The sequence below is a fragment of the Neospora caninum genome, chromosome VIII (genome assembly GCF_000208865.1).
Source record: "Neospora caninum Liverpool complete genome, chromosome VIII".
In the NCBI taxonomy this organism is placed as follows: domain Eukaryota; phylum Apicomplexa; class Conoidasida; order Eucoccidiorida; family Sarcocystidae; genus Neospora; species Neospora caninum.
The window spans coordinates 3,661,416-3,676,828 of NC_018395.1; the positions used below are offsets into that span (position 1 = coordinate 3,661,416).

General features: G+C 58.0%; 1 protein-coding gene across 1 annotated transcript; it reads right to left on the bottom strand.

The window, feature by feature from the left end:
• Window positions 1-208: 208 nt before the first annotated feature.
• On the bottom strand, window positions 209-12,461 carry NCLIV_034700 (conserved hypothetical protein; the record flags this gene model as incomplete). The annotated part of the gene is made up of 13 exons (XM_003883671.1): window positions 209-356; window positions 882-1,000; window positions 1,305-1,375; window positions 1,723-1,856; window positions 2,222-2,283; window positions 2,865-3,044; window positions 3,569-3,829; window positions 4,248-4,774; window positions 5,139-7,022; window positions 7,367-8,510; window positions 8,818-9,041; window positions 9,582-11,436; window positions 12,450-12,461. The coding sequence occupies 13 exons, from the start codon at window positions 12,459-12,461 to the stop codon at window positions 209-211; spliced, it is 6,621 nt and encodes a 2,206-aa protein (XP_003883720.1).
• Window positions 12,462-15,413: the final 2,952 nt, after the last annotated feature.

Consider the following 15,413-nt stretch of genomic DNA (forward strand, 5'->3'; position numbering starts at 1 on the left):
GAGATGTGGACAACCCCTTGGTTTCACCATCTATACATAGACTTGCATAGAGATACACCTACGCACACATCTGTGCCTATAGGCATGTATATGCCTGTGCACGCGCACGCACGTATGTGCATTTTTCGCTCGTTGCATGCATTTCCGTTGTTTCCCTTTCGGCAATGGAGCTCGTTCGTGAAACGGTGGAGGAATGTGCGTTCCTGCTTCAGCTGGAAGACAGAGGCAAGGCGGCAGGTTGCGGCGTGGCGATTTGGAGACTAATGAGATCTCGAATTCCGCGACTCAGGACGTGGCAGTCGGAGCGCACGACCAGGCGGCATTTCCCGTGGTGTCTGCCGCGGCCCATTTCGAGGCTGAAAAAAACAGACACCGAACTCGAAGAAGGCGTTTCAGGCAGGCAAGGAGACGAAAAAAGTACAATCAGACCCCAGCCGCCACCGCAGAAAGACGCGAGACGCGCCGCCCGCGACTCCACGAAGGAGGACCGCGTGTAGCTGCGGCAAAACGAAAGTGTGGCGACGCTGACGAACCGAGGTGAGGAAAGGCAGTGCAAAAGAGACAGGAGGTAAAGCGAGAGTTAAGAAAAGGGAGAAACGACAAAAAACGCGCGTGAGGTACATGCAGACGAAGCACAGCACGTGGAGAGAGTGCGACAGAAGCATCATCGACAAAGCCACGTGGCGCAGCAACCAGGCAGCGTCAGAGGCTGCGATTTCCGGACTCTCCTTCTCTTCCTCTATACTTCCGCTTTGTCTCGTCTGTTTCTGCGCAGCTTCTTCTTTCTCTGTTAACCTCACACCACGACAAAGCGCAACCTCCCTCACGCCCGCTTGCATTTCTCGTGTTTCTGCCGCCTCGCTTTTTCACCCTTTGCTTACCGCACGAGAACAATCGAGAGAGGAATCGCCTGGTCGGAGGCGCTGGGAGGGAACGCGCCGGCCAGGACGAGGTTCTCTGGGTTCGGGTCAACCTTTCGACACAGCGAGAGTGCTCTGCCCTGAAGAGATCGCAGAAAAACGCGGATTTCACTCGCGCATCCCAGCTAGGCGCCAAAAGATCTGGACATACACACCGCGGTCGGGTGTCCCCGCGAGAAGAGGAAAAAGCCAGAGAACGAAAGAAGCGGGCCTTTTTGCCCCCGGCGCCGAACGCGCGAGGGGTGCTGAGGTCTGCCAGTGCCTCCCGGTCGCACCGTCGAGAGCTTTGGACGGAGAAAACCAGAAAAACGCGGGAGCGACAAAAAGCCGAACTTTCGCTCTCTCCGGCGCCCGCTGCAATGCCGCCCCGAAAGAGACACTTACCAGCTGGGACGCCTGCGCGACGGTGAGCAGGGATCCCCGGAACCGCGGATGGAGATTGACGACGCAGGAGGCTGCAGAGAGAAGACACCGGACTCCAGGAGACCTCGCTGGGGATCTAGACACGCCCCAGACACACACGCTCCATTTTCAGGAGACAAAAACCTTTGTCTTTGTCTTGGACATACACATTCGGAGCGGAGAGCGAATGCGCAGGACGGAGGCAGAACAGGGGAGAGGACGGCGATCCCTTCGTTTCTTTTTTTGCCAAAATTCTGGATGGTGCTGTCTGCGTGTGAGCTTCAAGACCCACGTTCCTCGACAAGACACTGGCCCCATTCGCCGCAAAATTCGGCTGCGAAGAGAACGTTCTGCTCTCCACATGCACCACCGGGCGGGGCTACCTTTTGCCTTTCCTTACTTTCCTTCAACACGAATCTCTCGTTTTTCCAGAAGACGAAGAACTCCTCGGCGCCCACGTCGCGTCCCTCCGTGAACTTCGAGACAGCGATCGGAAGCGTAACGGCCACGCTGCGAGGTGTATTGTCGGCGAGTCTGCAGAGCGCGTGGGAAGGAAGAGCGCGGAAGGAAGAGAGAGCCAAGCGCCGTGAGAGCAGAAGTGCGCACACGCGAGCTTGGAAAGCGACACCCGAGGCATGCACTGGAGACAGACGAGGTCTTCTCGAGATGAAGAAAGGAGAGAGGTGGACAGTGAGAGGAAGCGCCGAAGAGGACGACGCACAGGCAGGAGAGAGAACAGGAGCAGAACTCGGAGGGGGAAAACGGCTGAAGAAAAAGGGAGGAAAAAGAAACCCTAAACCGTAAGCGAAAATGGAGAAAGAGAACGAAGAAGCAAACCACCAAAAACGGCCCGTCATTGCCATGGGTTTGTGTGAACGCGACTGTGTGTTTATCCTTACAGAAAATCCAGTCGCAGCGAAGGCCATTCGTCGAAAGGGGCAAAACACTCGAGCGCCACTTCCTGCAAAAAAACAGGCACACCACAACACAATCCCTCTCAGAACAGCACAGCAACCGACCCCACCCAATACGCAAATCCGCATTGGGGTTTACAGAAAACTCGATGGACGGCGCACCGGACTCATTCACTAAAGGGACCCAGGTGAAGATCCACGTGGAAAGATCTCGACACATGGGCACTGGTGCACGCTTGTCATCCGAAGTTTTCCCGTTCATTCCCGAAACTTTCCCGAGAGACGAGCTTCTTTGCTGATTTCGTTTTATCTCGACAAAATTCAAAGTGAATCTAGGAGACAAGGGAAGATACACACAAACCCTTCCAACGTTCGACTTGTCTATCTCCGTCGGTCGATACACGATATGTATATTTATACGTTGATGTATGCGTGTATATATATATATATATATACATATGCAGAAAGAAATTTCGACACTTTCGCTCTGTGTGTAACGGTGAAGCACGCACGTGTTAAGGCATAAGTGATAAAGCACACGTCAGTCTCCGCACACATCTATCTTTAGAAATGTGTGTTTATACGGAGGAAAGAGACACTGGGCGCTGGGTGTTTTGACGCGTCTTACCTGGCAGATTTGTTGCTTAGGCGCGAGAATGGCAGGCATCGCAGAAGTTTGGAGAAGAAGCGACTCAGCTTGTGGATTCAAGAAGGAAGTCGCGAAGTTCTGCAAGAGGCCGCTCGTCTTGTTGCCGTAGTAAATCGACACTCGACCTGTCAATCCGGTGTACGCACTCTTGATGCCGATCTGACAAGAAGCAAAAAGAGACTCCACACAACTCGCGGGCGCTCTTTCCCGACCGCGCAGGTGGACGGATACACACTCCTACATGCCAAGACACACAGTTTCTACATCTCCATACGCACAAATGCATGCATCTGCTTGCATACACGCAGACATACACGTCTTACACATATATATATATATATATATATATATACGCCTACATAAGCAATTGGATACAAACACGCCGTGTCAAATATGTGTGTGCATCTAGCTATATATACATACATACATACGATGGTAGACACACAAGAATGCATATAGAGAGATAGATGTAAACATATACGAATATATGCAGATTTATATATATATATATATTCATGGCAAGGATGTCTTGATGGCGTGGATGCATTCGTGTACGCGTCTCTTTGCGTCAAGCGCGTTTCACAGCTCGTCGCCTTCGCCCCGTTTTCTCGTCGGCGTCTGTCCCTCTCCACGACGTGGGGCTTGGGAATCGGGGAAACGCTCTGTGCTGTTGGACATCCGACCTGAATGGTGTCGTCTTCGAAGAGCAGAGCGTCGTCGACGAGGAGGAGGCGGCGCAAGTTGTCGCTGACGAGGACCATTCCCGCGTGCGCCCTCGCGTCTTCGCGTTCTCTTCTCGAGGCGACAGATCCGTGTCGACTTCCAATGGACGCGACAGAGAGCGTCGAGAGCGAAAAAGACTGCGGAGCTCCAGCCGTCCTCGCAGCCTCTGGTGGGCCGGAGTAGAACGAGAAGGGCGGCGGGTTCGAAGCATCGCCGAGCATCTGCAAACGCGAAAAGTCTGAATGTGGTCGGCCATGGAGAAACGCCTTCGAGAGAAGAAAAAGAGAACCAAACTCCCTCCGCGCAGGACGGAAGAGAGTGAAGACAGACCCCGTGCAGAAAAGATGCGAAAATCATAGAGGCCTGCGTTTTTCGAGGCGAGGGTGGCATCACGGCCCTCAGGTTCTCGCGAGGCGTGTGCGTGCGAACTGAAGAAACGTTGCCGGCGGCAAACGACAAGCAAAGGCAGGAGAAACAACGATGAATCGGGCAAAAAGAGAGAGACACAAAGGTAGAACCTCCTGACAAGTGAAAGAAGCACCGAGAATGCCTTTTTTCCACCTCAAAACACCTCCCCCGTTCTCCCAGGCGCGCCGCCGCGCTCCACATTTCCCAGCGGTCGTCTTTTTCTTCACTTACGTTGTCGTCTCCAAACCCATTGACGACTTGCACGACCTCCGCCATTCCCTGTCGCCTTCCGTTTCGCCCGGCGTCTTCGCGGCCCCACAGTTCCTGGGCCGAGACGAATCTGCCGTCCGGTTCGCGCGGCACTTCGTCGCTCTTCCACGCGCCGTCTCTCGCCAAGCTGAAATCCGCGCCACGTCTCTCGCCCTCGCCGCGCTGAGAGGCCTGGGCCGCCGAAACGGAGACACCGGCGCGGAGTTCCAGGGCGGAGGGGAGCGCCGACTCGGGCTTCAAACTCTTCCTTGAACTGCGCGAAGCTTCACTCGGAAACGGAGACGCCCGTCCAGAAGGGAAGAAGCCGGAGGCCGCTGGCGAGCACGCAACGCTGGGCGACGCATGCAGCCCACCTCGACTCGAGTTGCTGCTCGAGCCTCGAGGATCTACGAGGACTTTGAACGCTTCGATTTCGCGCAGACTCTCCGCGTACTTGGCCGACAGCGACGCCAACTTGGTCTCCAAGTCCGCGATCTTCTCCTCCGCCTCTGCACCACACGCGAGACCACGCGGAAACAGGCAGGTAAAAGACACTCTCCCTCGGCAAAACGCCGTGGCGCACAAAAAAAACACTCTCGACGGCGGAGACCAGCTGCGCGGGAGCTCCTTACGCGTGGCGACAAGGTACAAAACGCCGCAAGGTACACTGTGTTTGTGTGTGTGTGTGTGTCTGTGGCGTTTTGCGTGGAAGTCCGAAGGAGTCTTGGGGCGAGACAGACTCCGACGAACCGGGGTCAGCACCCTCTCGGCGACCGCAGAAACCTGACATTTCCGTGGGCCGTGCGTCTCGGGCCTCTCTCTCTGTTAAAGCAGGATTTTCGACGCTGTTTTCCGAGCAGAGTTCTTTCCTACCGTCGAGTCGGTCGGAGAGCGCCGAGGCGCGTGCGCTTTCTCGCAGCCACATGTCTTTCGCGTTTTCGAGGGCGGCGCATTTCTGCTGGAGGTTGTTTTTCAGCCGTTCGTTTTCTTCCCTTCGCTTCTTGGCTTCTGCGTCCGCCTCGACGAGGCGGCCACTCAGACTCTGTACCTTGGCGACGTGTTCGTCCTCTTTCTTCAGAAAGTCGTTTCGCTCTTCTTCCCACTCGCGCGCCTTCCTCTCGAGCGAGTCTTTCATCGCCCGCCGGAGATTCTCCGCTTCTCGCCGCTCCCGTTCGAGGGCCGCAAAGTGTTCGTTCTCCCGGCGCTGCAGCCGATCGATCTTCTCCTCAAGGTGCTTCACTTTCTCTTCGAATCGCGACGCGTCTTCCTCCCGCCTCCCGCTCTCCTCCGCCTCGAGGCCCGCCGGGCCCGTCGCCCCCTTCCCGTCCTCGATGCTCCGCCTCGCGCGTTCCCAGCCTGCGCTCCCGCGCTCTTGGGCGAAACCACTGTCGCCCTCGGGGGGAATCGCGCTCGCGCCCCGGGAGTGCAGACCGCTCGTCGCCGGGCCAGTCTCTCCCGTCGCCGGCGCCGGAAGGTCGCCCCACACCGCGGCGCCTCTCCCTGGCTTCTCCCTCGGCCTTCGCTCCGGAGCAAGGAGACTGTCTCCAGGCTCGCCGCCGCTTCTGCGGTCGCGGGGTTTCCGCCGCGCCGCGCCGACGGAGTCGCGAGACAGTGCAGAGAGCCCGACGGCAGACCCAGAGACAGCGGGGAAGTGGGCGGGGAACGAGGGGGAGTCGCCAGAGAGGTCTTGGTCCGAGCACGCAGTCGTGAAGAACTCAAAGTCTTCAAAAGTGGAAGTCACCTCGCCATTCCGAGGAAACGGCCGCATCTCGCTGTGCGACCGCGCAAATGCGGAGGAACCCGTGAAGGGACAGGGCGGGTACGAGGAGAGCCGCGGAGACAGCGCCGACGCAGCGCGCGTCGGGCTCCGCCGCGAGGGCCGAGACCCCGACGGCGGCGAGGAGTCCCGGCCATGTCTACCTGGCTTGGAGGCGAGTCCAGGTTGTAAACGAGGAGGCGCACGCGAGTGCGTCTCATCGCCTTCCTCGGCAGCCTGGTGCGCCCCCGACGGCAAAACCTGCCTCCGACGGCGGCCGCGCGAAGACGGGGAAGAACCTGACGAAGAACGCCTTCTCTCGTCGAGAGTCGTGATCGACGACGCAGCCTGATGCTCGCGCTCTCCGCCTCGACTCCTTCCCTCCATCGCGTTTCTCCCTTGCCCCACTTGGCACGGACTCGACGGCTGCGAAGGCAGCACCGGATACGACGCCGCACGGATCCAGTCGAAGCCTTCTGCGCTCCCGTCGCTTGCGTCTCCGGTCTCCTCTCTCCGCACTGCGTCTCCCCCAGAGCCCACAAGGAGATCCTCGCCGCGAGGGCCCGCGGCCTGCGCGGAGTCGAAGGGCGAAGGCGTCGCCTCTCTGCCGCCTCGGTCGCGCCTCCGCTTCTCTTTCGGGGCATCCGGAGCGCCAGCCGCAGAAAAGAACGAGTCTGCCTCTCCATTCCGTCGGCTTTTCTCCCTTCGACTGGGCATTTCCCCGCCGCCAGACTCGCCGCGCCTTCTGCGCTCCTTCTCCGTCTCGTCCCTCTTGCCTTTCTTCTCGCGAGGTGCCGGGAGCGGAGGCGCAGTCTGCGGCTCCGCCGAGGCGACGGCTGATCGGGCGTCTTCGCCCTCGACTTCCGATCGGTCTTCCTCTTGAACTGTGAAGAGTGAAGACGCGTTCCAAGTGCTCAACAGAGGCGCGGATTCGCCGCGTCCTGCGCCGACGCGCTCCTCCCACAGAGAGTTGTCGTCTTCGAACGATTCGAAGCCGAATCCTGCGCACCACGCAGCAGAACGGACACCACGCAGAACGGCCCCAATGCAGGAGAAAGATGGAAGAGACCACTGCGCCGTTTTTCCGTCTCTCCTCAAACACAGAGACGACACGAGAGACTCTTTACCGTTGAGAGGACAGAAGGGAGAAAACGCGACGCACAGACACCGCTGTATGCACCAGACAACGCGCTTCCGGCCGCAAAACCGACGCCAAGACGCTGAGAAGGTGGGCCGACAAAGTTACCCCCCGCATTCGGCGTTTCCTTTCCAGCTCTTCCTCTTGTGACTCTTCTTCCCTGTATCGTCTCCCACCCGCGTTCCTCTCGCCCTCCCAGTCGCGTACCCTCGGCATTCCATTCGAACGGCTCTTGCTTTCTTTCAGACAGTGTCTCTTTTCCGGGGCGTTGCTTCGCCTCCCCCGAGAGGCGGCCCGAGTTGAAGGGCGGGCGCGACGCCTCTGCTCGCGCGTTTTTCTTCGCCTGTTTTTCGAAGAAACTTCTCGTGCGTTGAAACGGCGTCAGGAACGCTTCGGACTCGTCAGGGTCTCCCGGAAGCGCCGCGAAATCCGCTTCCGCGTCTCCAGTGTCAGTCGTCGTCTCCGGCCAACCCACGGGGATCTGCGCAAAGGACGCTACGGAAGGCAGAGACGCCGGAGACACATGTGGAGCTGCAGCCGCAGGCGCGGCCGCCTTGCGTGTCTCAGCTTCGGTCTTCGCAGCCGACGACGCAGGAACGCTCTCGCTCGTCTCCTGTCTCCGCCTTCCCTCTTCTCGTCCTTCTTTCTTCCGTCTCCGCTGCGTCCCGCTCCCTACGGACGCGGCGTCGTCGCTCTTCTCCCCGTCCCTTGACCTGGAAGGCTTCTTCTCAACTGGCTTCTCTTTCTTCTTTTCCTTCTTCTCCTTCTTCCCCGTCTCGTCTCGCGCAAGACTTGTGGCTGCTCTGTCGAAGGCCGCAGCCAGCGGGCCTTCTGCCGCGCTCTTGGCTTCGCCGCGTCGGGCGTCTTCCTTTTGCTCCTTCTCGCCGACGCCCGACGACGCAGAGAGCCCAGCAGGTTCGCTCTGCCTCTCGCTCTCTTTCTCGGTTTTCCTCCAACAGTTGTCCTGCACCAACTCGAGAGGCGCGTAGGCAGGCGCAGGGCGCGATGGCGCCGGCTTCGCGGGCTTCAAGACCGCTTCTTCTTCCTCGCCTCCCGACTCCGCGTCGTCTCCCACAGGCATCGAAAACGCCGAACGCGGCTCCGACCGAGAAATCGCCGGCGAGGCGACGTCCCAGGGGGACTGCGAGGGGAAGGCGACAGACGAGTCGGGAGAGTCCGTGCGGCCTACAGCCGCGACGGGAGACTCCGTCGGGGCGGGATCCAAAGGGTCTTTCGAACTCTTTGCTTCTCTCTCCACCTGCTGAAGCTCGTCAGACTCGCGCCGCCAAAGCTCGAGCCGACGCTTCCCGCCCTCGTACGCCTCCAGCGCAAAGCTCAACTGGTCCATGACCTACGCCACCCGAGAAAACGGGAAAAAACCAAACAGGACACGCAGCCCAAAGTCGCAGGCCCCGCGCTTCAGATGCAACTACACCACGCACGGCGATATATACATACATATATATACATATATATATATAGAGAGAGAGAGAGAGATGTGTATAAATGTGTGTGTGTATAAATGTGTGCGTGCGGGTGAACACATTCTACGTATCCACGCATGCATGCACAGTTGCAACGATAAACAGAGAAATGTGGGGGGGAAGGCACCCGAGATACAGCTGTACAAGTCTGCCTCGAAAAGACGGTACGTTTACCTTGCTGATGGTAGCAAAGTCGTCCATTCTTCCGTCGTCGACCGCCTTCGCCGCTTCTTCCTGCAGCCGAGCCTGTTTCTTCCCGCATACTGAGGCGCACCCTGCAAGCATCGACGTGCACTCGTCGAGAGCGCGCTCAGCTGCCGTGCCAAAGTCTGAGGTCTCCAGCTGGGCGTCTTCTTGCCGCACCATTTCCTGGAGGAACTCGGCCGCCGAGAGGGCCCCTGAAGCCGCCACAGAAAAGGAGACAGGAGACAAAAGGGACACATACACATCCGGTGTACGCGTGCATGCGCGCGTGGCCTCTCTGCACGGCTCCCATGCTCTTCCCCGGGCGTCTCTGAAAAGACCAAACGGCGGCTGCTTCAGTCCAAACACAAAACGTAGCACTTTCGGCCGGAGTCCTTCCCGCTACGTGTTTTCCTTCCACTTCCAGCGAGAACGAAAGATCGAATCGCCGCAAAACCGCGAGGAAGGCGTCCAGGTCAAACGACGCCCCCTCTTGGTTTCACGCCTCCGAAGCGCAGCCAAAAAACCGCACACGCACAGCGGCGCATCTTCCGTCCTTCCCCGCTGCAGTGGCCCAGAGACAGGCGCAGGAACTGCGAGGAATTGCGCAAAGAGGGGAAATTCCCTCTTGCGTGCTCAAAAAAACTCGACGGATCTTCTGCGCAGCCCTCCGACACGAGGCGAGGGGTGACGCGGGAAACGCGAGAGCGCCACGGCGAGACAAACCCCACGCGAGAAATCCCCTTTTCTCTCACCGCTGAGCACCTCTTCGAGCGTCTTCTTGTCGTCGCTGCAATCGCTTCCCGCATCGGCCGCGCGCGTGGAGGCACGAGTGCCCGGGGCTCCTGGAGACTGCCGGGGCCGCGCGGGCTGGGGCGGAGTCGCGGCGCTCTTGGCCGCCGGCGGAGTCTTCTTCGAGTGTTTTTTGAAGACGCCCATCGTCTCGTCAGTGCGGAAGTCCGGCGCCGCCGAGAGGGTAGACTCCTGCGAGTAGTCTGCGTGGGCGCCTCGCCCGGGGCCGCCGACGAAGGTAGCGAGCGACTCGGCTTCGACCGGCTCTGGGTCTCCGCCTTTCCTGTCTCCGGCTCCTGGATCCCTGCGGGTTTCTCCGCCCTCCAGTCCCGCAGTCGACAAACACAGAAGCGTCGACGCAGGTTCACTCCCACTCTCGGGTCTCTGGCTAGCTGCAGCGGTCAGGGGGACGTGAACAGGCACCCATGCTGCACGGCCGCATGCGTCTCGGGCGTCGTCGGCGACGCCCAGAGCTTGCGCAGGCGTTTCTCCGCTCTCGAGGCCGTGGCGAGCGCGCGAACAGGACGACGAGACCGAGGAAACGTGCGACAAAGAGAGACTCCCCGAGCTCAGGCGGTCGGCGTCTCCCTCGAAAACCAAAACGCTCGCAGGCGCGGCCTCAGGGCCAGCTGAGGGGGACGCTTGCAGCAGTCGCGTCGAAGGCGTATCGGCCTGGCGGCTTTTTCGCTGCTCCTGGGGCGCGGGAAAGGCGACAGGAGAGCTGGGGGCGAGCGATGTGGAGAGTGGCGAGACGTCGACGGAACTGAAAGATGGATCTCTGTTAGCGAAGAAGTCGTCTAAATCGGAAGGCAGGAAGTTCGTCGTGTCCACGCGGCAGCCGTCCTCCCCATAGTCGTCTTCCCTCTCTCGCCCAATCGAGCTCTCGACGGTCACCGGCTGGTCCCCGCGGCCGTCTTCGCTCCGCCCTGCGCCTCCTAGGGTGTCCCGGTCTGCGGCGAGGAGCGCTCTCTCGGCGGAAGGGAGGCTCTGCTCGCCGAGAGACGCCAAGTCCGACAGCGGCTCAAGCCAGCCCTGGTCGACTTGCTGGAGAAGGAGCGTCGCGGCCAGGAGCGGCTCGTCGATGGAGACTGCCTCCCGGAGTTCCTCGAGGGTGAAGGGGACAGGCGCGAGAAGGGCCGAGGGCGAGAAAAGAGGGGACGACGACGCGCGGGGGGAAGCGAATTTGACGAAACTCAAACCGACGGAGCGCACGTGAGAAACGGCAGACCGGAACTTCTTCACGACCTGCGGCGGGTCAGCGCCCGACACGGAGACACCTGCAAAGAGACACCTCGCGGCCGCCTGGCCACAGAGCCGCAGGTGTGCAGGCAGTGCGTCCCGGGGGAAGAAGCGGAGCGCCCGCCGCTGCGCCTTCGCGACTTGCGAGGAGAGACGGGATTCTGCGCCGCTCTTCCTTTTGGTCGGCTTCCCGCCCTTCTTTGCACTGGGCGCTGGGGACGGGGGGACGTGGAACAGCCACGGAGCCGAGGCTTGCGCGTCGCTCTCCTCCGGAGAGGAAAAGAGACAGAGTAGAGAGAGATCGGAGAGAATCGAACAAACCTTCCCCAGCGGCGAAGACGAAAACAGAGAGGAGGCAGCGACCGCCGCACGGTACGGCGCAGAGAGAAGGAAGAAACGCTCTAGGAGAAGCAGAGAAAGCAGCTTCGCCCCAACCCCCGCAGCTGAAGGAAACAGGCGCTTCTCAAGCAGCCCGCGAAGAATCAGCGTCGGAGAACTTTTTAGTGCGACGGTCAGGGCGGCTGAAAGGGCATCCGGCGTCAAGGAGGGCGGAACAACGTAACTCGTCAGTGACAAGAGCTGTAGACAGAAACAGCACAAAACGCCAACGCGCGGACCGAAGCGGATGCGTAAGTGGTTCTTCCGGGAAACGGCATGCGCGGCTAAAAAACGCACGTGTCAGCTCTGGAAGGCAGAGGATTAAATCGACAGCGTCGCACGCATACAGCCTCAAGACCGTGACGTAGATACTCTTCACACACGCCACCATGCCTAGACCGATAGTATAGGCTATGAAGCGATACATAGAGGCACATGGGTAGTCCTGGAAAGGCAGACGGTAAATGCCTACAGGTACAGAAAGAGGGGAAGTGACATAAATGCAGAGGTGAAGGCGTCAAGTGTGCATGTCAAGTGTGCATGCAGTGGGCCGTTTTTTTGTGGTGGTCTTCACTCGCGGTGCGGTGAGACGGGAGCCTCACGCTTACCACACTAAGAGACGCTTGAGCATCTATCTGATTCCCATCCGCCGTAGGCGCAGTTGAGCGCTGCCGAATTGCATTTCGTGTCTGCGTTTCGCGGGTTTCTTTGGTTTGTGTTCTGGCCAACGAACCCGAGAAACCTTCGGACGAGTGGCGCGGATCGTCTCCTTCTTGCGTGGTCTCTCTGAAATCCGTGATTCCCGAGAGCGAAGACACTGGAGAAACGGGGCTGCGCCGTCGGCTCGACGGATTGGCGCGTCGCTTCAGAAATGGCATCGCATTCCGTCTGAAGAGAAGGGAGTGGGGGACTCGGCGCAGGAACGCCGAGACGAAGACGAGACGCAAGAGAGGCGGCAGAACGAACAGGAAGAAAGGCAAACGGAAAATGCCGAGACAACGGAGACTGAAGAACGGACGGAGTGGGCGCTCAGGAGCCGCAGAAAATCACACATCTCCAGGCAAGAACCCGAGAGCGTGGAATCTTGGACAGCGAGACGGTTCGTCAGAGGAACAGAAGCGGAAATTCGCCAGCACGTAGGGACCGGCTCGAGGCAATATGCAAAATTCCAGACTTCAGGTAGGCGTAGGTTTAGGTCTTCCGGGAGTACGTACACCCGGCGACATGAGCGAAGGTAATAACAAACTCTTCTTCACACCGCGTCGAGAGAAGTCGGCAAGCGTGGCCCGTGGAGGGACGGACTTGCCGCTTTGCAAGGTGGCTGAAAGAGACGAGCGCCGTTCAGAAGAAAAGAGGGTATGAAGGAAAACGGGAAATGTCTTGGACGGTGACGGAATACGAGGAACAGCAGACTGGGAAGGAAGGAACACACGGAGTCAAACGCGCAAGGAAACCGAACTGCAACGCTGGCGCCAGCGCGCCGAACTCTCTGGCGAAATGTTTCGTCGCAAGAGCACTAGAAGGACGGCCATCTGAAGGCCGAAGAGAAAGGCAGGAAAATGGTCACTTCGCAAAACGGAGCGCTGACTGAGAGTGGCGTGACCAGCTCGAAGTGGTGAAAGGGGGCGAAAAACGAGAAGGGACTTTCGACCGTCGTCCGCTTAGACGCTTATCACTCGAGTCTTGACAGCGTTTTTCGGCCGGGCAAAGAAACGAGAGAAAAGAATCGCGCGAAAGAGCTACACCAACGCGCGGCAAAAATCCAGGCCCTGCTGGTGCAGAGAAAAGACCCTCCTCTGAAAAAAAGCTTGCTCGAGTGTCCTTTAAACGTGTCCAATCGGAAAAATGCACATTCGATTTACGGCTTTTGTCGGCTGGCTCGTGTGAACAGGCCGTTCCACCCCCGCTTTCTTTCTGACAGCTGCATCATTCAAACCCTCGAAACCAAGTAGACACTGCGAGTTTGAGGCGACGAAACAGTTCCGGGCCACGATTTGGCAAACCCACCTGGAAAAAGTGTGTTTCGGGGCAGGGGTTCTAACTGAATCGCGGTCCCGTGAGGTGCCTCTGTCCTGACTCAATGCTCTCCACAAGTTCGACATCGAGGCTGCTTTGCGCGGCCGAACCGTTGGGCTCCCAAGCAGGAACCGCCCAGCGCCCAGGAATTCACAAACGCATCGTGAGCGGTACAGGACCACTTTCTTTCTGTGTGTTTTTCTTGTTTCCGCTTTGAAACAGAGGAAAGGAAAGTGCCAACTGGAGCATCAGGAATTTCACAGAACTGACGTCCAGTGCTCCGTGAACCGGTTCTGGCCGCCTCCGCCGGCGTACGCCATAGAGATAATCGGCGCTTTTTGCGTCTCGTCCAAGTACTACATCTGCCCACGAGAGAGGATTTTCGTATCGCATCCTTAACGTACTCCTCTGGCAGTTCAGAAGCATAACCGTTTTTTCATGGAGATGTCGAAGGTCGTGGTGCACGGAAGAGAGAGTTGCAGTTGAATAGGCCACGCGTGCCCGGTCGTTTGTCCCCGCTTCTCAAATGCTGCCTCACACACCCTTGGCTTTGCAAAAAGAGCGGCATGGCAAGCGTCCTCAGGCCAGACGCCGTGGGCGTTTTTCTTTCTACTTCCCCTCTTCTAGACAGTTGTTAGGAAGTCAGATCTGTTCGCTTTTGCAGTAGTGCTCACGCCGACAACAGCGCCGGTCACCCGGAGTCACTCTGCTGTCACGTAGTGGAAAGTACGCAGAACACGTGTATTTTCCTGTTGAATCCTTATCATGAGCGTGTCTCTGAGGGAGTTTTCGTCAGTTTGAGACTTCCAGAATCCATCCCTTGAAGCCATTTCCTCGTGAAGTAGAACAGGACTTATACGTTTCTCACTAATCACAGGATCCACCCAGAAGGCAGTTGCGCAGATATCCAAGGAACTGCACAAGTCTGTCTTCGAAGGTTCCAGAGTTAGAGCAGAGGCAAACTGACGTCAGGAACCGCAGGTGTCCTTAGGTGACTCCGAGTTGAAAACGGGGTGTTGTTTCAACTTTTACTTGAATTGTGCCACGGGAAAACCCAATTTCCCCTGCAGTGTGGCGACGCAAACGGAAATCTAGGCAGGCATCCAGCGCGGCAGCTGCAAAAAATAGGATTGTGACGGGTATGCCAATGCTAGTCTCCCTTTCTCTCTCCCGCTGCTGTCCACATTCCGGGTTCGTGAGTAGCTCGTAGACAACCCAGAGAGACGGGTTTTTTAGCTTCTTAGGCTACAGCTGCGAAAGCATGTTGTTCTGGGGTGAACTTCGATCTGTAGCAAGCACCAGCCCCACGACAATCTCGCTTCCTGTTTGGGCACGCGACATGGTCTTTCTAGCCGGGCGGAAGCCGTTTTCCTGTATCTGTGACCGATGTGTGAAGAGAAAAGATCCTGCCTCTTGAATCGTTTTTCCCCTACGCAAAAAGGCATTCCGTCGCTCCCCATTCCATGTCCTTGCCTTCCCCTTGTTTTTGCAAGTTTGTCCCGGCGCTGGGACCTCTGATTGTTGCTGTGACAATCCAAGCTCACTCCACTGAACTTGTCTGGCTGAACACTTTTATCGAAGGCAGGCCATGAGAGAAGGCATCGACGGAGATTAGCCTTTCTGCTTGGCTGCAACGGCCACGGCTTCCCTTAAGATTGACGCGCAAAGAAAGTGCTGAGATAAATCTTCATGCTGGATCAGCCGTCTGTGGAGAGTTTCTGTACCTCGCTGTCAATCGTGGCTGAGGTGGTCTCCCCATCCCACCTTAATCTCATTTACTGACGGTCAACGTGTTTCGTTCCTGCTACCGGAAAAGAGTGCTGTGTCAGGCAAACCTCTGTGTTTAGCGCCACCCGGAGGGGCGTTACCGCGGGAGAAGCTTTGGCGGTATCCTCCCAACATTAAAAGGAGACAGGGATGTTTTGTTGTGTTCTCTGTAAAGTGTGTCCTCAATTTCCACATGATAGCACAAAACTGCATGAGGTTGACTGTTCTATCGGCTTTAGTGGAGCGTACAGGAAGCGCTGAACATGGGCGACATAGTCGAGTTTTCCCTGTGCCAAACGGAATCTCTTCCGGCGGCAATTTGCCTGGAGATATTCCCTTGGAGTGCGAAGAACAGCGCTGATGCATATCGTACTTCCTTTCAAACCTCTTACAGT